This window comes from Amblyomma maculatum, chromosome 2 (genome assembly GCF_055883805.1).
Source record: "Amblyomma maculatum isolate TAMU_Amacu chromosome 2, ASM5588380v1, whole genome shotgun sequence".
NCBI lineage: Eukaryota > Metazoa > Arthropoda > Arachnida > Ixodida > Ixodidae > Amblyomma > Amblyomma maculatum.
The window spans coordinates 149,205,177-149,227,281 of record NC_139345.1 but is presented as its reverse complement, the minus strand read 5'-3'; the positions used below and the strand labels follow the sequence as shown (position 1 = coordinate 149,227,281).

Here is a 22,105-nt window from a genome sequence, read left to right as displayed (position 1 = left end):
GTGTGTGTGTGTGTGTGTGTGTGTGTGTGTGTGTGTGTGTGTGTGTGTGTGTGTGTGTGTGTGTGTGTGTGTGTGTGTGTGTGTGTGTGTGTGTGTGTGTGTGTGTGTGTGTGTGTGTGTGTGTGTGTGTGTGTGTGTGTGTGTGTGTGTGTGTGTGTGTGTGTGTGTGTGTGTGTGTGTGTGTGTGTGTGTGTGTGTGTGTGTGTGTGTGTGTGTGTGTGTGTGTGTGTGTGTGTGTGTGTGTGTGTGTGTGTGTGTGTGTGTGTGTGTGTGTGTGTGTGTGTGTGTGTGTGTGTGTGTGTGTGTGTGTGTGTGTGTGTGTGTGTGTGTGTGTGTGTGTGTGTGTGTGTGTGTGTGTGTGTGTGTGTGTGTGTGTGTGTGTGTGTGTGTGTGTGTGTGTGTGTGTGTGTGTGTGTGTGTGTGTGTGTGTGTGTGTGTGTGTGCGTGTGCGTGTGTGCGTGTGTGCGTGTGTGCGTGTGTGCGTGCGTGCGTGTGTGCGTGCGTGCGTGTGTGCGTGCGTGTGTGCGTGCGTGTGTGTTTGTGTGTGTGTGTGTGTGTGTGTGTGTGTGTGTGCGTGCGTGCAAAAGACGCTAGAACGCAATTTCGCAAGAAGGGAAACGCCTTGATTCTTCTGTTCGTCCACGTCCTTGCAGCTCTTTATTCTCTTTAACCATTCCACCGTAAGATACATTGCATATTTAAATGGACCTTAAGGTGCGTGTTTGCATAAGTCCATCTTTGGCAGTTCAGCCCGTATTGTCCTTAGTGCGCAGCATGGCAATATTAGTGCGATGTCCGCAGGGGAATATCTTAAGCTTGAGTATATTTCAAGTAAATAAGTTATACTAATTAGCATTCAACCAAGCGCTGCCCTACGTATTCAACAAAAAGCTGCCTAACTTTCATAGAAATATTCATTGAAAAAGAAAAAGAAATTATAACTGTCATTGGGATCGAAGCTTCGACCCCTGCTTGTTCAGGGTTGCTGCTGTACTAGATTTATAGCGTATGCTAACCAGGACAGCTAGCTAGCAGATGACGCAGTGATGTCGAACTGTCCAAACAAAATTATCTATACGGCTGTGCTTATATAGAACCTGGCGACTAACTACTAATGTAGTCAAATAGGGGACTACATGCGTGCAAGGTCCATCGACGCTCTACCTGAAGCTAGGAGGAGCGACGGCTCGAGTTATGTATTTCCATTCCTTCTTTCCTATCCCACTAACTCGAATGTTTCACTGGATGGAGGTTATCATATTCGGAGCTAGCCTTCTGTGGCTATGCAGCCAAGGCTACTACGACAGTGCGTTACTGAGTGTTTCAACTTTCAACCAACACCAAGTATTTGAGTCATATTTGGCATTAGTTAAGGTCTGGGTTTCAGCTCCATCTTTACATTGAATAACAAATTTTTGACCTGCTAATTACATTGAAATGTGCTCCTTACACCACTGCAGGCATATGTGAACATAAGTTCCTGACTAGCGATTAACTTACGAGACGTAAGTTGTCAGAATAAGCACGTTGCGAAATCGTAGACAAACTGATGAGAAGACGAAGCGGACGTGCCCAACGTACACTTCGAGAGACTGCCGACAAGCAGTGCAGGCTTCGGCATGCGCATGGCACATTATACTGACCTTAAATTGCTCTGCGATAACATGGTCTATACTAACACATTACTGATAAGTATTGCACTATATTGTAATATAGTTGTCAAGTTAATAATTTGATAACGGTAAGACATTCTAGAGCACGATACGCGATAGTTCAAGAGAAAATTTATCCTGCTGCGAAGTAAGCTTGTGCGTGTCGGTTCTGCAGCTTTGTTGCATAGTCACAGAAAGTTTTGCCGGAGTGTAGGAAGCCTGCCTAATTTGGATGGCACGGAGTTTCAGCCAGATAGCCTTAAAAGGCCCCGTTCTCTGGAATAACTGGCGACAGCCTTTTCGGCGTTGTAAGCGAAAAATAACGGGTGTGGTTCAAGTATGCGGTCGTTGGTAAGTGGCACGGCCGTGCAATGACGATTGGTGGTCAATGTGTGTGACCCAGCGAGGGCACATGACACTGTCGAGTTGGGAGGGACTACCAACTCGAGCTTTGTATTTTATCTTGTAAACGAAGCCTGGTCGTTTCTTTTTTTCATGGTAGGTTCCCAGCGCTTTATTTTGCCTGCTTTCTTATTTCTTTTAAATGATACCTACTGCCTGGAATTTATTTATTTATTAATCAGCCAACATCTTGTGCGTGTTTCCTGGCAATTGCTGTCTTTGTCTTTACGATCAACCGGCATTGATTTCCAAATTATAATTTAATTTGAAACATATTTTTGCGAAGAAGATCGGCAGTTGCGCAAGAACAGCCCTCGCGCTAGGCCGGCCATTAAATCATCTTTCATCCTGTTGCCATGCTGTGCCATCTTCTCTCTTTTCGCCACGTATCATCTTGGTGCAGTGCGGTTAATCCCCCTGCTTGCCTTGAAGCGCCGACGCCATCCGTATGTCAGAAACCGTCGGCCAAGAGCCCGTGGACATCGCCGCGCAGCTCCGCCCCAGCCCTTCTTGCCCAGACCCAACCAGGTGAAACTACTGCCGCCCCGCGCCAAGCCCGAATATGAAGGCAAGTCGCACATACGAACCGACCAGAGCCGATACCAGACCAAGGAACTGAAGTATCCGAAGGACAGAATACGCTACCCCCGGCCAAGCCATCCGACGTGACGTCGTGTCATCGGCCCCATGGTTATTTTGGAAGCGGATGGTTGAAAATCTCCAGGGGAAGCGGATCACCCAAGCATCAATCATCGTGGTTTCAAGCAAGCTATTTTATTCTCTTCTATGTTTCCTTCGATATCATCGCCATCACCTCATCCTAAACTTCAAGGAACAGATCGGGACTATGACTCGGAGACACCGAGAAAGGTTGCAGAATATCGGCAATGGCTTGGGAGGAACCGTCGCGCTAGGCCAGTCATTTAATCACATTTCACCCTATCGCCACATTGTGCCATCTTCTCGTTTGTCGTCACGTTTCAATATTTCAGGCTTTCTTTTCTTTCTAGTCCCAGCTCATTTATTTTGACTTAAGCCTATTATATGTATGCTGAGGTAGGCATTTCCTCACAATTTATTTTTTAATACGTTATAGGTCACTTTAGTACAAAATTAAAAGGATGTCTGGCAGTTGGTAATTCATATGTGACACGATCATGCACTGACTGGTCGTCGAGTTGCCTGACGTCATGAGATGTGTCCGCGAAACGTCGTAATAGGTTCCGACGTCAGAATAATTTCACCGTACAGGATGTCGCAATAGGCTCTGATCTCGGTATAATTTCACCGTTCGGTAAGTTAGGCCTAGTTCCTATAAAAACCGCCGTAGAGCTGCGTGTCACTTTAGTCCCGCATGTCTAGGATAGAATTCCTGAGATGCCGATGTCGTCGACGACGAAACCAAACAAAAGGAAGAAACGAAATTATGACAAGTGCAGAAGCACACAAGATAGAGGTAGAAAAGAACAAGAAGAAAAGATTGAGCTCCTAAGCTAAGCTAAGTACAATCCAGTAATTTTTTTTTAACGTCGTAGCTTGTTTCGAGGCTCACACCACAGTGTAACAAGAAATATTCTTACACCATAGCTTGCACTGTTTACATACTTAATCTGATCGAGGCTTTCAAGCATGCAAAGTAATTAAATGTATAAAAGAATGGGCCTCTGATGTTCCAACTTTGCGAGTGCCATCTATTTCATCCAAGCCTTCATCGATAATTCTATATAGCTATGTGGTGGCTTTATCACGGTTAGCAGATGTCGGAAAAAATGCGAATAAATTTAACTTCCGGCTGGTTTTTAATTTCAGAGTTAACTATTATTGCTAGGGAGCTGGCGAAAAAAGATTTGTTCGTGACCATTAGTACAGTCATATCTTCTTCTAGAGCTTTGATAAATGCAGCTCGAAAATCCCACTACTGGTGGTGGTAGGGAAAGCAATTTATTGTATACTAAAGGAGAGTACTACATGTAGGTATGCTTTGGCCGACTTTTACAGAGCCGACCCATACCACACTAGGTGGAGTCCTTAGTGTGGCCTCGACCGTTGCCCGGGCTCGCTCGACCAAGGCCTTTTGAGCTTGTAGGTATGAGCAGCTGAGCAGCGTCGCCTTGCCGCTTAATCAGTGACGCCCATTAAATCACCTCACTCTGTGCCCCGCGTGCCAAGTGCCTCCCTCTACCACCCACGCTGCGATGCTCGCTGCTGCAACTGCGTTTGCTTTGGACCCAGGAGACGAAAGGGTCATAAATCATGTACCGTGTGCCACTTGGTGACCTTCACTGGCCTACATCGGTTGGCTCTTTGGGCTTTGGAATTAGGCGAGAAATGCCAAAATTTCTTCCGCTACAGCCCCGAATGTAACCGCATTTCCTAAGTTCGAAGAGCTAATGTGGCTACCACTGATAGCCACATACCCCTCATCTCAACCAGGTGCACATCAGTACTGGTTAGACACTTAACCATTAGAATTTACTTAACAGCGTTTCAAGCTAACGTCGCTCACTCGTTGTCTGAAGTTCGCCAATGATAGCACTACTGTTGAGCAGGAGACAGTTGTTTTACCTTTAGAGGCAGTAGCCTTGAAAAGCCTCGTATATCTACGGATGGACAGAGACTTACCTCGAAACGATGTTGTTGACGGCGTCCTCAGTCTCCAGAAGGTCTTCGATCCAAGATGTGGGCGTGTCGTCGGCGTTGAACACCGCGTAAAAGGTCTTCGCGTAACGGATCCGTGCGCCATGTTTCGGCGTCAGGCTGAGCCAACGGTGCCAGAGTACGTTCATAGGAATGCCGTTCACACGCAGGCTGTACCTGTGGAGACAGTACGCTGTAGCAAGTTCTCTTGGCCCATATATATACCGAGTGTTTATGTTATGAGATACGTATATGAGATTTGAAGTGACAACGGAATGGAAACTATGGCAGGCTGTATACCTGTGGAGACAGTGCGCTGCACCAAGTTCTCTTGGCACGCATATATATATATATATATATATATATATATATATATATATATATATATCGAATGTTTACGCTCGGTATATGAAATATGAATAATTTGAAGTATATGAGATGAGAATGTTTACGTTCGGTATATGAGATTTGAAGCAGGAACGGAATATATTAGTGGTAAAGAAGCCCATCAAAATATTAACAGAAGAATGAAAGCCACAAAATCGGAATCTCGCAGTACAATACGTATTCGGCTGTACCCGAGCAGAATGACATCAGTGTAGAAGCAGTTAAATATAATTTCAGACATATCATTACTGAGGACTCAGTAGAAGTAGGCAGCAGTATACTTATACAGGTTACCTGTAACTGTCAAAGGAGACGAAATGTCTGCTTAAGATCGCCAATGCATGATAGACGCCAACCGATCAGACAGGATGGAACTGGCACAGCTGCCAAAAGCTAATCAAAAATTCTAGGAGGCACATGCATGACACCTAAAGAGCGATAAGGCGAAAGCATTTAGGACTAACTCTACTCTAGTGGAGAACGGTGGAGGTAGGAGCGCGTGCTGCAATTGGAGAGCATGCACGGTAGAAAGAGTAAATGGTAGCGAAACTGCCATAGAAGCCTGCGTGTCGAGTCTGATCGAGGCTTTAGTTTCTTCGCGCGCCCCGCGAACTGTGCAGCAAAGCAAACATGTGACGTTGTAACGTTACAGAAGCTTATGACGGACGTCCAGGGCGTCTTTCAGCCTCCATCGAAAAGAGGCTGCTAGGGTCAAGGTCAGATCCGCGCTTTCGGGCTAAGCATTCGAGCGCCCTAACCTCTCAGCCACCGAGACGGGTAGACTGGTCAGTGCGGGCGCACTATAGAGGAACACAGATGATCACAGTAGCGGCGGAGGTGGTTTTGTGTCAAATTACTTTAAGTAAAACGAAACATCTTGTTAGATTCAAGGAAAACATCTCACTTCCAATGCTCACAAATTTATCTACTGAGTCGGCACTCCAAATTAAGAGAGAAAAACACTGCAAACTGTACATGCTCAATTTTGAAGAAGACGAGCAATACGCATTGCAAGCCCTGGTTCAAAATGCAAATACATTTTGATAACAAACGGAGATTAGCACTGGCAATTTACAATTAGTTGACTTCTTGTTGCACCTTTTGCAACACTTCAAAGTTTTACAACACCCCTTTAGATAACATTCGCCGAAAATAATATTTATGGTTTTCCTTCCAGCTATTCAGACCTATGAAAGATTGTTTCTCTCCCTCAGTGAAGCTAGGGTGCTCTAGAATACAACATGAATTCTTAGACACCTGCCTCGACTCCCCGGGTAGTCGTCGGAGACTGAGCTGGAACCACAGCTGGACACCCCAGTTGATGTTCAAGTCCAGGACAACGTCAAGGATGTGTCTGTGCCGAGCTTCGGCGGAATGCGGCCAGGGCAGGCCAATCTCCTTCAGGAATGACACCACCGACCGGCTCTCGCCGGCGGAGTCCACGTTATCGGAGATGCACGCGTTGTAAAGTGCGAATGCCTCTGCAGTACAGAAAATACAGGTATACAGCCATTCACGAAAATTTACGCAAAGAAAATGTCCAGTAAATATCATATTTTTGATGCCTCCTTACTAAAGTTCATGGTGCATTACAGACGGTGTCTATTCCTCTCTCGCATTGTATTCTTCTGTTGTTGTTTTTTCCCTCGGCGCATGACATCTTATCGCTTTTAAGTGTCTCCTCTCCGGCGTATGTATTAGAATACTTCCCAGACCACATTTGAAGCACTCCTATTGTTTGAAACGCATTTCTGACGTGGAGTTTTTCAGCAATGTAATAAGGTGTTAGAAAATATCTGAACTGTGCTAACTAGTAAGCCGGTAAAATGTTTCCTCCCTAACTGCTACAGTGAGGAATCTGTTGAGAATTTGCCTTCTTGGCTCGTCATTAGATATATAAATTTTATTAAAGCGATTGATTGCCTTCAAATCACTGTGAGGCAACAAAGCTTGGCCGTCCCATAAAAATCTCCTCTTTCACGTCTGCGTTGGAGCAGGGGCGTCCAGTGCAGGGCGTCCAGTGCAAGGTGTCCAGTGCAGAGCAGTGGGGAGAGGGAATGTCCCGTGGTACGCGCGTCATGAGGTGACGTATACTAGCGAGCATTGTAGTGCAGGCTCAAACCTTCAACTTCAGCCAAACCTCTGAATAATAGCAGCTGATTACGTGCACTTCCACAGAACGTTAAGCTTAATGTGGTTTGAAACCTTATGCTTGCCATTTTAACTTCCTCCAGTGTCATGAAACGAGTGTTTTAGCCGAAGAAGTAGAACCACTTTTCTTCGCCTTTTGCAGATACTAATCTTACTCATAATGCGAAAGTGCGAATACTGCAGTCATGAAACACATGACAAACGCCCTCGCCACCCCTCCCCCCGACCAATCTCCGTTTCCCGCCCCAAGCTCTGTGGTCATATATATGGCCCTGCGTCAGGGTGGTGGAACAAAGCGTTGCAATTTTGATACGTTTAATGAACTATATAGTACACTCCCCACTGTCGATGTCAACGTGATTCCGCGTTCTTGCTTCGGTAGTAACTTAACTGTCACAATTTAGTTTAAAAAAGACATCGAAAGCGCTATTAATTAACATGACGGCTCACAATGGGCGATTAGGGAGATTAGTCCCGCTTTTACACATTTGCGATTAAAATTGCAGCATTAGGCACGCCACTCGCAAACAAAATGATTTAGTACAGCTAAAAACATTAGTAACTATTTAACGCATCTGTTTGAAAACTTTTATTTGCCGATTCACTCTGCTCATGGTGTGCAAGGGCGGGAAAGCACTGATATAACGGTAACGCAACCGGCGCACAAGCGTTGAGCGCACAGCAGTTAAACTCGCGCATTTACGCTGTGGGGCATCAATAGTTTTTCCTTCGCTAAAGATATTCCAATGATCGCTTGCTGCAAATACTCTTTACTCACATGGTGCGCATATACGGGCAAAGCCTGGGAGAAATATTCAGTTCATATTGATTTTATTCAGCACCAACTCCATTTCAGATAGTTGAGGTGTTCGGCCACTGTCAAACGAACGCCCGAAATGCAGCGCGATGTTATCACGAAGCTGGGATTACACGGCGCAAAGGCGCTACAATGTTTTTTTGTCGACTTGGTGCGAAATTTCACGTATTAATTAAAGCTATGCCGTCGCGTCTACGAAATAAAATTTTCCCGCGAAATAACGCCGGCAGCTCGTCTTTGGGGTCTCACCTGCCGGCCTCCGGTGCTTCTCGAGAAAGCGACTCCCACGAACTGACCACTGCCACTGCATCGCGTCCAGGGCGCTGGGAAAGAGGTCACTGTGCCAGCGCATCCGACGGCAGGCGTAGGCTTCGGCATCGCAGCATGCATCGTAGCTGGGATCCATGCCGGCCGCCAACCAAGTCATGTACTCGTGGCAGTGCTCCGATCTGCGACGTCGAAGAGCGTTGGGTAAACCAACCTCAGCGCACTTTTCTATTCATACCCTCTCCGCATTTTTGATGGAAGACGCGAAGAGAGTGACTTCACACAACAGCAGCTCTTGTAACAGCAAAACACACGGATATTCTCTGAATAAATCGCGTATTATTCTTGCAAATAAGGATTACATTTTCTAGTCGGTACCATACCTAACGCTATAAGGGGAAGATTAAAACAACTAAACGTTTCCATTTTCTGCAAACGTTTGTTATAATCACGCTACTTTAATCTGGAGGACTGTTTTTAACCAGCTTTCGAGGATTGCAGATACAGACAGTCGTTATTTCTATAATGTAATAACATGCTATATTAGCGTCTGAACCCAGTCTGAAAAAACTACAGAAAATTTTCTGTCGTCACGACAGAATTTCTGTGCGGTGTTTGACGGGAAACCTGTTGTGACAACAGAATGTTCTGTAGTAACATCAGAATTTTCCGCAGTTACAACAGAAAAGTGCTACAGGATTACAGACAACAGAAATATACTACAGAAAAACTACAGAACTACAGAAAACTACCACAGAACTACAGAAAAAAACCTGAAGTTTACGACAGAACTAGAGAGTATTTTGTCGTATTTTTGACATGGTTCTGTAGTTTTTTTCGACTGGGAAGGGGCCAGTACAACGTCCTCTCTACGATGGGCGAGAGGGAACGTAGTAATGGCGGGCCTTCGGATTAGCTGTGTTTTCATGACCGAGGCGCTGGCGTCAACAAAATCGGTGTATACCAGTGGAGCCGTCGGAATCCCACTGATATGTCACGCCATCGTTTGCGATTATAAAACTAGTGGTAGCCTCTACGCTACCCAAGTGCTCGTGCGCAGATGGCCACGCCTCTCGGAAATAGCTGTGCGGATGGCTAACAACTCTGTACACGCGCCATCACGTGTTATCTCTTGCTAGCCTTTTCCATTTATTCCTCCTCTATTACGCGATACCTAAATAGCTCGTTCCGCCGAGAAACCAACTCCGCCTCGATAGACAGTGATTGGGAAAAGTTCTGATTGATCGACATGGTCATGAAGTCGTAGCCACATAACCTCGCGCGGAAATTTCCAGCGCCGCATTCAAATAGAACTAAAGGATTGGGGAAGGGTCAGACTGAATCCAAAATTGGCTAAAACGTTCCTATAAGGGGCTATTTCGGAAAGTATTTCGTTAAAATAAATTTGTTGTTCTTAGGCTTGGAACCCACACTCTATGCATCCCACGAATGGTTACAGGGCCACCTAGTGAACACATTGTAAGGCGTATGATTTATTAACACCTGTTTAGAATGTGTTGTAATGTTACAGTAAAAGTTTTAAAAATGATTTTTAGTAATAATTTTTAAAGAAATCGCGCAATAGAGAAACGCTCTAAAAGCACTGTTATTCTTGTACTTGCCTACTGAAAAAATTGTATTAGGCAATAACCTCGCATTTTCTCACACAATCTCACTCAATTTACATAAAAAAATCACATACAGGTCGCATATAACTGCATAAGGTCTCATAGTTTCTTGTACATTACCATAAATTATGTACTATATTTTATGATAATGATGTGAACCGTATGAGAGTCTATGCGATTAGATGAGGTTATTGTCAAAGTTGAACTTTTAGTTTTTCAGTAGGGTTCTGCTTCGAAATTTCAGCGCTCATTCTTCAAACTGTTGTTCGATTGAGGCTTGTGCTGTTGGGATACACTACTCTTATACACCTAGATGTATAGCCTATTAACGACTCTAAATGCATCCGCAAATAATTACACGTACATACCTAGGCGTTCATATTTCAAGCAAATAAATTTGGAATGTCCATGTCACCCACGTAAAAAACTTTACAGACAGCGTCCTTGGGTATTTCCGCCACAATTTTTCATCAGCCCTAAGCTCTTTTAAAGCATTTTCCTACAAGGCATTCATGAGACCGAAACTCGAATACACTAACTTCGTTTCCGATCCCCATCAAACTAACCTAAATAGTGGCATTGATACAGTCCAGAATCGAGCAGCCAGGTTTGCTTCATCTGACTACTCTTATCATACGATCATCTCAGGACTAAAACCACGATTATAGTTACCGTAGTTACCTATCTAGTCACTCGTCCTAAATCAGCACGTCTACGTTCATTTCATAAATTATTTCACAATATTACAGTATCGAACCAAATCATACATCACGCTCGCGTCGCTTTTCCCGTCATAACTGCCGTATGACTGTATATTCTGAACGTATCCATAATACAACATTCCAGCAATCTTTCTTCCCATAAACTACTCGTGACAGGAATGACCTCCCGACTGAAGGGCCATCGTCACCAACCTTCAGCTATTCAAGTTCGCCATCGAGGAAGCGCATTTATCGTTGCGATTCATTGACCATAATTTTCAATAATGTGCGTTCCTTCTCGCTGTGTTATCCTCACCCCTTATGAAATGTCATGCAAGGAATCTTTGAGGAATAATAAGGCCAAGCTTAAGCGTTGTCCTAATTTTTTCCCTATCCGTCCAGCCAAATCTGGTATACTATACCTGTGCACACAGCGACAACTACGCGGAGCACGAGAGGTGGAGTTAAAATGTATTCCTCTGTAAACAAAAACTTTTTTGTTGACAAAGAGAAAACATAAAGCAGTGCCACCGGTTAGCCCGACCTCTACTCCCGTTTCTTGTCATAAAGCTACCGAAGCTGTTTCTTCACTACCCTACTGAAAAAATTGTATGAGGCAATAACTTCACATTTTCTCACATAATCTCATTTCATTCACATAAGAAATTTCATACAAGTAACAATTGCATAATGTCTCATAGTTTCTTGTACATTATCAAAACTTATGTAAGATATTTGTGATAATGATTTGCACCGTGTGAGAGTCTATGCGATTAGATGAGATTTTATGAGGTTATTGCCCTGTAGAACTTTTGGTTTTTCAGTAGGGTAGGAATCTACCATATGGCTCAGGCTCAACTGTGTTCGGCACAGTAGGGCCGAAGAATGTTATATAATTTTAAACACGTGAGAAATAAACGTTGCCGTTGTGTAAGAGTGTGAATAAATATCTACCAATATTGGTATCTGTAGCGCGCGCTGACATCGCGCAGTTCACGAGTCGCTGCACTTCACATCCATCTAAACGCCGCTGCCCCGCCGACTGCCCTATAAATACTCAGCCACTGCAGTGAACGTAATGCGATATACTATATCTGTATATGCCCATGTTGATCCCGGAGTACGCCACGCAGAGCCATGACTCTAGGTTATTTATTGCCGCTTTCTGCGTGAATGCAGGGGAAAGCTGTTTCTATAGCGATGCCCATGCAAGCCAAAATGCATGAGCACAAAAGCACTGGAAGCCCATCGCTTGTGTTGCTTCTGGGCTCAAAACATGTGTCAAATTAGAGCGCCCGAACACTCTGAGCAGCTCATCAGAACGGACCTCAGCGGGAGCTACTTCGAGATATACCTTAATCTCACCTCTCTAGACAGCGGCCTCACCTGCAGCCCACCATCGCCACAGCAGTGTGGTGGTACTCCATGACCGCCAACAGAGCCCATGCGCCCATGGAGAGCACCAGAAACGACAGCAGCACCAGCAGGGCCCCCACCACGCGGGACCAGAACCGGTGGCCTAGCAGTGGCGTCGCCTGCGAAGAACATCTCCTTGAGTTGTGCCGCTTGTGGTCTCCGCGTGAACAAAGTCATGTGCGGCCATTCAGTGTCGCGTACGCTTGCAAGAGATTCCAATGACTAGTCCAATGAGGAGGGCCTTTGTCTGTACGACACCTAGGAGGTCGGAGTATGAGAAGCTCCGATTTGGCAAGAGGACAAGCCAAGCCGGCATTTGCGGCAAAAGATACTACAATGTCTGCTCCGGCTTGTAATGTATTTTCCATGGCGTCAATACTACCTGTGGTGGTCCACAGTGTAATATCATCGGTGTATAAGGATTGGGACATGGCAGGGATTTGGTTGAGGGCGTGTGTCATGGGGATAAGGGTAATATCAAAAAGCAGTGGAGAGAGGACAGGCTTGAAAGATGGAGACGAGAGCGAGCCGATGGTGATTTCTGCTGTGCGGTGACTAAGAAAGGCGGGCATGTACTGAAAGGGCAAGAATTGCTCGGGTGCGCTTTGCGTGGCGGGGGTGAAGGACATATTCTGACATCATCATCATCAATCATCATCATCATCAGCCTGATTATACCCACTGCAGGGCGAAGGCATCTCCCATATTTCTTCACTTAACCCGGTTCTGTGCTAGCTGCATCCACTTGACCCCTGCGAACTTCTTAATCTCATCCGCCCACCTAACTTTTTGCCGCCCCCTGCTACGCTTTCCTTCCCTTGGAATCCAGTTTGTTACCCTCAGCGACCATCGGTTATCCTCTCTTCGCTCTACATGTCCTGCCCATGCCCATTTCTTCTTAATTTCCACTAGAATGTCGGTAACATGAGTTATTTCTCTGGCCCACTCTGCACGCTTTCTATCTCTTAATGTTACCCCTACCATTTTTCGTTCCATAGCCCTCTTGGTTGTCCTCAACTTAAGTAGAACTCTCTTGGTTAGCCTCCACGTTTCAGCCCCATAGGTGAGTACAGGCAAGATGCAACTGTTGTATACTTTCCTCTTGAGCGATACCGGTAAGCTGTTAGTCATAATCTGCGAGTGCTTGCCAAATGCGCTCCATCCCAATCTTATTCTTCTTGTTATTTCCTTTTCATGGTCCGGATCTGCGGTTACTACCTGTCCTAAGTAGACATATTCGCCTACTACTTCCAGTATTTCGCTACCTAATGTAAACTGCTGTTCCTTCCCGAGGCTGTTGAACATTACCTTAGTCTTCTGCATATTGATTTTCAAGCCTACCTTTCTACTTTTTCTGTCTAGGTCATCAATCATTATTTGCAGTTCATCCCCCGAGTTGCTTAGCAAGGCAATGTCATATTCTGACAGTTGCAGCATAACATCCAGTGCGGAAATATGTGGCCGGAAGCCGACCATTTTGTCAGGAAAGAGATTGTGGTCGTCTATGTGGTTCTGGAGGTTTGCGAGCACAACATGTTCAAAGAGTTTGCCAAGACAAGAAGTGAGAGATATGGGTCGGCGATTCTTGATGTTGAGTGGTTTGCCGGGTTTATGAATAAATGTGATACGGGCGTGTGTCCACTGGGCCGGAAGGGCTCCCGAGCGCCAGTATTGGTTGAAGAGGTCCGTGACCGCATCGACAGACGGGTCATCCAAGTTACGAAGCATCTTATTTGTGACTCGGTCCGTCCCCGGAGCTGATGTCGTCCTGATCCTGTGCATCGCTGCCCTAACTTCAGCTGAGGAGATTTCATCTTCAAGGGCAGGGTTGGGAGAACCGGTGTAAGAAGGGAGGGGGGTAGAAGGGGTTGTAGTGATGTACTGATATTTTAAGGTCTGAAGGAGGACGTCATCATCTAGGGAGAAGCTGATGAATAATGCGGGTAATATTCTTGCGCTGCGTGGCCTTGGTGTGCCCAAGAACAAGGAGGTAGCGTAAAAGCGACCAGGTGTCTTTAAGGCCTAGATTACCGCTCATGCGGTCACAGACCTACCCCCACTGCTGGTGAGCGAGGTCCCTTGTATGAGCTTCAATTTCTTTTACAAGGCAGGAAATTGACCGTTTGAGGGTGCGATCATGCTTTTGGGACAGCCAGCGTTTCTGAAGGCTGGCGTGTGCTTCCCTCGGCTAGTTCCGTACGCAGCTAATCAGAAACGCGGGATCAGTGGCACAGCATGGGCATTTGGTAGACGCTCATGCTATCACAATGGGGCCATTGAACACATGTCACGTCATGCGGAAAGTATCCTGGGACCTCCTCCCCTCTCGTCCCCTCGCCCCAGCCCCCCCTCCCCACACACATACACAATCCCACAATGTGGGCACAGCTTATCCCTGTTAGGATCGTAATGTTTGATTATTGCAGGACAGCGCAGAGTGCCTGTTCGCAGTCGTCTTAAAGTTCACTCCTTCGTCTTATTCAGCTCCTTCGCAGGAGCCGGGAAGAGGCAGTTTTGGTCGCTATGATATTTTATGATGTCTTAGAACAGCAGAAGCAGCTGGTTTGTGTGCGAGTTAGAAGAGCTCTTTTGAGGAGTCCAGTGAGTAAGCGCTCGGGCAACCGCGGTCAGCGGCCTCATTACCTCATAAGCCCATGTAGCCAGGAGCCCAAATGCGGTGCGTTTCCAACGAGACACAATCGTCTATGTTAGATAATTAATTGCATGTTAACCTTCATTTTAATTAGACATACAGCCTCTTAAGATTTTGTAAATACATTTCACAAAGTGAATCAATGGTGCGTGTTCCGATCGGGCTTTTATGTCTAGCCATTTAACCTTCTATTATGAACTGTATTTCAAATGTCTCCCGTTTAGCTGAAAGATTCTGCCGAGGGGTGTAATTAAAGATACATAACGACCACGGCGTTTCAGAGCGATGTACAAAGTTTGAAAACTAGGACTGTGTCGCCATTCTCAACAACGCATCCATGCTCAGAATTCTGGTGCATTCTAGTGAATTTATTCACGATTGTTTTCCCTTACGTTTGCGTAATATACGTTTGCTTAATATAAATATGTAATGAAAGCGCATATAAAACTTTCCAATACGAATCGAATGCAAATATGAAAAAAGAAAATATCTTCAAACATCGGATCAGATATCAAATATGTGATCAGTAAATAAGTTGGACATTAAACGATAGCAAACTTCTTGGTCTTGCTTACTTTAGAATTCACATGAATTTGCAAAAACATTTAACTAGAATTGCACAGAAATGTATACTCTACTGAAAAATCTGGCGTAAATTTTATGCAGAATTTTTTAAAATTGTTTTACCTACATCCTTAAGGACCTCTCTAAAGCCACATGAAGCTGTCATGACACTACAGGGAACTCTAAATAATTCAACCTTCAAGGAGCGAGAAAAAAATGTCCATCAAATGGACCTGAACAAACGGCCGAGAGCTTATCCTCGCAGTAATTTTATCTGATGAATACCTGCACAGTGGTTTTCTGCATTGAGAGCGAGGTGAGAGCGACGTCTTTCCCAGTTTCGTAAAGTTCTTCTTTGAGCGAACATTGTCGTGAAGGCCCTCTTCGTAAAAGGGGAACCCGCGAAGGTTCCTCTTCACAAAACGACCCCTTCGTATTTTAGGGATGCTTCGCTGCACAACCTACAAGGGCAGCACTGCGACGAAGCATCCCCACATCGCGACGGGGCCTTTTTGTGAAGAGGAACCTTCCCCTTTTACGAAGAGGGCCTTCCTGGCCCTGTAAATCCACGTGGTCAAGCATTGCAATGAGGCGCACAGTGTGCTGAAGCTGCGGCGACTTCGAACATTCTCGGTATATTCGATAATTTTTCAATACTCGGAAATTCTGAATATCAGTTTTTCAAACACGAATCGAATAACATCATCATCATCATCAGTCTGACTATACCCCCTGCAGGGCGAAGGCCTCTCCCATATTCCTCCAATTAAGCCGGTCCTGTGCTAGCTGTATCCACATGACCCTTGCGAATTTCTTAACCTCACCTGCCCACCTAACTTTCTGCCGCCCTCTGGTACGCTTTCCTTCCATTGGAATCCAGTTTGTTACCCTAAGCGACCATCGGTTATCCTCTCTTCGCGCTACATAACAAATATATTCAATTTGTATACGAAATTTCGAACATTAACACGTCCCTACCTTTAAGCGATTCATCAATGTAGAAAATTCTAGCATGGCAGCTGTCCAGTGGGGGTGACATATGGCTGTGTACAGTATCCATTGTCATGAAAAGATGGTGCGACTTGAGTGTTACGCGACAAGCCATATTTTCTACAAGGTGCGCAACATATGCAGGTTATTAAGAATTGCTTGTTCTCTTCTTTTTATCACTGCAAAGAAAGAATTCGTGAGCTTGCCTTCCCGTGTACAATCCGAGGTCCTTATTTGTTAGATATCTCGTCTCAACCGGTCAGTCGTCTGGCAAACTATATAATCCCGCTCTAAGCCGTAACCAGCATGATAAGGTTTTGAGAAATAGAGCGTTGCCTATATAGTGCGAAAATAATCGGTGCCTGTCTCAAAGCACTCTAGTGCAGCTCACCAGGTTCTCCATGTGTTCCAGGAAATGCTTGTGCACGCCACCTCTACGAGAACGCGCCATGTTGCCGGTTCCGCCGGCCGTTTCAGGAGCTCTGCAGGCCACGCTGCCCGAGCTGCGATCCGGGTGGAGGACACCGCTGCGCTGGGAAAACATGGCTGGTAGGCGTACTGCTCCAGCTGACTAGCTGAATTGAGGCACCGCTGGGGCTGACATGGTGGCAGCTGAGCAGTTCCTTTTCTTCTTTGTCGAATAACGTGATACACGCGCAAAGATGCAGTGAGAGAATGCGGAGGTGGAGGTTGTTGGCTACAGAAGACAAGGGACGGTTGCTGGTCTTATTCTGTTTTAGGAGTTATACGAGCTTTTGTGAGACAAAAAAATCAAAGTACAATAATTACACTCCTTACGCGAAATTTGAACGCAGCTATTTAAGCGCTTTTGCGATACTTTGAGGCAATAATTTGAGATGTATGTAAGTATGTATGTATGTATGGTTTGGTTTGTAGGGTTTAACGTCGCAAAGCGACTTAGGCTATGTGAGACACCGTAGTGGAGGACTCCGGAAATTTCGACCACCTGGGGTTCTTTAACGTGCACTGACATCGCACAGCACACGGGCGCCTAGCTTTTCGCCTCCATGGAAAAGCGGCCGCCGAGCCCGGGATTCGATCCCGCGTCCTTGGGCACAGTAGTCGAGCGCCCTAACCACTGCGCCACCGCGACGGGGTGTAGGTATGCGCGTGTATGTATAAATATATATTGCCACCTAGCGTTGCTAGGTGGCACATGACTGAGGAGTGAAGGAAGACGAAGTTGAAAGGGCGAGAAAGCGTCGCTTTCGCGTTTGCGTCTGTGCTGCTTGCTGCCGTTGTGTCTGGGCTACCCCCCTGCTATCCTTGGTATCATTAATCACCGTGTACATGACAATATATATATATATATATATATATATATATATATATTGTTACGTGCTTTGTACGCACGGGGGGTTTATTTACATGGATCGGTACAAACAGGACTGCGGCGAAGCGTACAAACGTTCCTCTGCCCTCTTCCTCTTCCTCTTCCTTCCTCTTCTCTCTCCTCTTCTTTCTTCTTCACCGATCTACCCGACCACTCTTCTTCATCTTCCGTCGACGTTTTACGAAGGCGCGTGACAATATATATATATATATATATATATATATATATATATATATATATATATATATATATATGTGTGTGTGTGTGTGTGTGTGTGTGTGTGTGTGTGTGTGTGTGTGTGTGTTTATGTATGTATGTATGTATGTATGTGGGTATGTGTATGTATGTGGGTATGTATGTATGTATGTATGTATGTATGTATGTATGTATGTATGTATGTATGTATGTATGTATGTATGTATGTATGTATGTATGTATGTATGTATGTATGTATGTTGGTTGGTTTGGTTGGTTGGTTTGTGGGGTTTAACGTCCCAAAGCGACTCAGGCTATGAGAGACGCCGTAGTGGAGGACTCCGGAAATTTCGACCACCTGGGGTTCTTTAACGTGCACTGACATCGCACAGCACACGGGCGCCTTGCTTTTCGCCTCCATCGAGAAGCGGCCGCCGAGGCCGGGATTCGATCCCGCGTCCTTGGGAACAGTAGTCAAGCGCCGCAACCACTGCGCCACATGTATGTATGTATGTATGTATGTATGTATGTATGTATGTATGTATGTATGTATGTATGTATGTATGTATGTATGTATGTATGTATGTATGTATGTATGTATGTATGTATGTATGTATGTATGTATGTATGTATGTATGTATGTATGTATGTTTGGTTTTGTGGTTTTGTGGGGTTTAATGTCCCAAAGCGACTAAGGCTATATATGTATGTATGTAAGCGTGTATGTACGTACGTACGTACGTACGTACGTACGTACGTATGTACGTACGTACGTACGTACGTATGTATGTATGTATGTATGTATGTATGTATGTATGTATGTATGTATGTATGTATGTATGTATGTATGTATGTATGTATGTATGTATGTATGTATGTATGTATGTATGTATGTATGTATGTATGTATGTATGTATGTATGTATGTATGTATGTATGTATGTATGTATGTATGTATGTATGTATGTATGTATGTATGTATGTATGTATGTATGTATGTATGTGTGCGTGTGTGTGTGTGTGTGTGTGTGAAGTTACAAAGCACGCTATTTTTCTCATAAGCCAAAGAGAATTTCCCAAAAGAGCCACGAGCGAGCGGCGCAGCTTGAGCTTGGCTTTTTTTTTTTGTCGTTTAAGAAATCTTTTTTTTGTCTCATGACTCTCTCGTGACTCTCTTTCGCTCGGTTACACCGGCAATGACGCCAACGGCGACGTGGCTCAACCGCCGAGCGGGAGCACAAAACCTGCGCTCTGACACGGAGTACAATGAAGCTTCACTTGAACGAACTTTAATTGACCTTAGGAAAAATTTGGTGCGTTGAAAACTGAAATAAGTGCGTTGAAGCTTGTTTCCATTAGCTACAAAAAATATCGGGTGTTCGAATCATATCTGAACTCATTTATCTGTCAATGCGCTCTTTTGCAAGCGAAGAATGCAGTAACCTTTTGCTGCCCGTTTGTACTTAGCGCTTCGGTGGTCTCGAACTCAGTCACTGTGCCCAACCTCTCGTGAACCTTCTTTGGCAGAACGGTCTGCTGGGCAGTCAAGACCTCAAGCAGATTATTGCTTCAGCAGATTATGGTTAACCAGCATTCATATATTTTTTGAAGCTCAACGACCTTTTCTGGCGTTGAAAGGCCTAGTTCGGCTGAAGCTCTTACTCGACTGCCTATGGAGCCAATTAAGTGTGCAAAGCCACCAATAGATTCGGCGGGCTGCTAGCTTATTCAGATATCGAGTACTGTTTAAAGCTAATTAACAGCCACATTTCGTCGCGCTGGAATGAAGCATGGTTCTCAACGTACAAACATGCCACAAAAATGCGGGTTGTGCTTGTTGAAGTGTTCAGTATTACCTGGGAGGCACAAGATGATGCCGCGGAAAATATCCACAGAGTTGAAATGATTAATACTCAGAATTTCGATAAAATGAAGGGTGTTGGCATAGCGTTCAATAGAGTTTAATAATTATTGGTTCACAGGAAGGGAAAGTCGCAGTATATGTCACACTTGCTCTGTGGACACCTGAACCGCGTCGTAAGGGAAGGGAGGAAGGTGGGAGTAAAAGTGGAAAGAGAGAGAAAGGGGGGCCGTAATGAATGGCTACGGGGTAATTTCGGCCACCTAGGGATCTTTAACACAACAAAAACATCGAACAGCACACGGACGCCACTTCGTTTCGCCTCTATCGAAACGCAGCCGCTGTGGTCTGGTTGGAACCCGGGAACTCCGGCACAGTAGTAGGGCGTCTTACCACTGCACCACCCCGGCGAGACTCTATAGAGCTTCTATGGGGGATTTAAGAAATTCGTACAACTGAACACTTGGCTTAAATGACGTTCGTTCAAGTGGTATTCTATACTTATGCACCGCGTTGTACCGAGGCATAAAACTCCAGTGTTCATTTCCTGCCTAAGGGAGCACGTTCAGCCTCATGGCTGCAAGAATATATTTATAGGGATAGTGACATCTGCGTTCATGCTGCTCTCCTTGGACATATTTGAATAGGGGTACCATTTGCGTGATTTTACCCATGAAATCATTTTAGCTTCCGTTATCGGCGACTTTAGGCGGCGTCGAGCTAAAACACAGTCAACATCCGGGAACTGATTTTCCGCCATCCGTGAACTGAAATGGGATCATCCGGGCACCGAGCGAAATTAAACGAGACGAGTTATTCGGTTCTCCAGGGTGACATGGACGCTTAGCAAAACAATGGCATCCATAAGGATGGCGCCATGTCGCGCATGCTCAGTCCGTCGCTGTGCTGTGGCATCAGCTCATGGCATGTCTCTTTTTCGCAGGCGGATTCATACACACTAGCGAAACACTCAAACGCGCTGCTTCTCCTACATTCTTGTCAAGATCTGTGTCGCGTCGTGGCCGCGTATAGTCTTCTGCATCATTCTGCATTACAATGTCATCACCGTCACAGCTGCTTAAGCCGAGCAATGGAGCCTGATGAAGGGTGAGGTAGGAAGCTTCTTTCGGAAAGCGATCGCTTAGCGAATTATACGCTACAGCAGAAGACTGCTCATCCCTGCCGACAACGGGCTATGCCCATAAACATTTCATGCTTACATCTACTCTCCATTACGGGAGATGCAGTAGTTTTAGTGCTCTGGCGGTTAAGATGTCACTTGTGCAAAGTTCGTTATGTCTAGGCGTTGCGACGCTCAAGTCAGACTCATTTGTTCAAGAAGCAGACGTTCCACTGCGGACGCTTCTCGGTCCTTCCGTTCTTTTGTCGTTTAGGTGGAACATACAAATTTTATGTATTGTCCCTTGCGAAAACTCCATTGTATCAATAAATATCGGCAAAAAAAAATGGGACAGATACCGCGCCTTTCCTTTCCTGTAAAGCAATTATAATTATATGCAGCACTGCAACGAACGCCAATAAGAGGCAAACGATGACAGGCAAATGATATATGAGGAAATATAGGCTTTCGCCATTCTCCTGGTAAGAGATATCTAAGAGACCATCTGATTTTTTTTTACTCTATAGAAAAATACATCTCAATGCGAAACACAGTTGAAGACACGTGCAATCTGAAATGCACCCTTGGAACCAACATCAACACCAAAGACTCGTATATATGGCCAACACGAAAACTTTGGCCAGCCAGAAGTGTAAAATGAAACGTGACTGTCGCGTTCTCTATTTGGAGGTAAAACGAAAGCTTTCTTGGTATGCAGTTTTAAGCTATTCATCCAACACAATTTCTCGGTTTTAATTTCAGCTTGCAATCGGCGGCAGTCTTCTATATTCTCAATCTTATGGAATGATTTGAAGTATTCGGCGACCAGCAAAATTTTCCAGTCTATTACATGTAACGGCAAATCATTAATAAAGAGTAAAAATAAAATCGGCCCTAAGTTGGAGCCTTGAGGCACTCCCGATGATTATATAAATTCGTCAGGCACAAAATTGGAAAATCAAACAACAATATGGCGGCTGCCAAGATAGATAGATGGATTTATTGAAAGGAAAAGGCAGAGAGGTTGGCCCGAATAATTCAAATCTGGCCTGCTACACTGCACTGGGGAAGGGGAAGGAGAGAAGAAAGAAGGTCATGATGGGTGACGACGTGGGAGAAGGCATATGAAATATATATACAGACACAGCAGCTTGCTTTACAAGTGCGAATCAAGTCCACTGGCGCTCAAATAACGGCAAGGAGCACTCACTGCCTGGACGCCCTTCCCCTTGTCCTGCCAAGAGCCCAACAGCAGTTCCTCCGACAGAGGCCTCTTGTCTAAATGCTTCAAGGAAGCAGCTAGCACATTTC

General features: G+C 45.1%; 1 protein-coding gene across 3 annotated transcripts in view; it reads right to left on the bottom strand.

The window, feature by feature from the left end:
- Positions 1 to 22,105, bottom strand: part of LOC146200151 (uncharacterized) — a 66,562-nt gene that overhangs the window by 25,327 nt on the left and 19,130 nt on the right. Inside the window, exons 2-6 of one of the 3 annotated variants that reach the window (XM_084595386.1) lie at positions 16,657 to 16,792; positions 12,029 to 12,177; positions 8,296 to 8,495; positions 6,340 to 6,559; positions 4,677 to 4,868 (exon numbers count right to left, since the gene is read on the bottom strand). In XM_084595386.1, coding sequence (XP_084451512.1) covers positions 4,677 to 4,868; positions 6,340 to 6,559; positions 8,296 to 8,495; positions 12,029 to 12,177; positions 16,657 to 16,716 — 821 coding nt within the window. In that variant the 5' untranslated portion in view covers positions 16,717 to 16,792. Of the gene's footprint in view, positions 1 to 4,676; positions 4,869 to 6,339; positions 6,560 to 8,295; positions 8,496 to 12,028; positions 12,178 to 16,656; positions 16,798 to 22,105 lie in introns of all 3 variants that reach the window. The other 2 variants (XM_084595385.1, XM_084595387.1) reach the window with 2 other exon arrangements.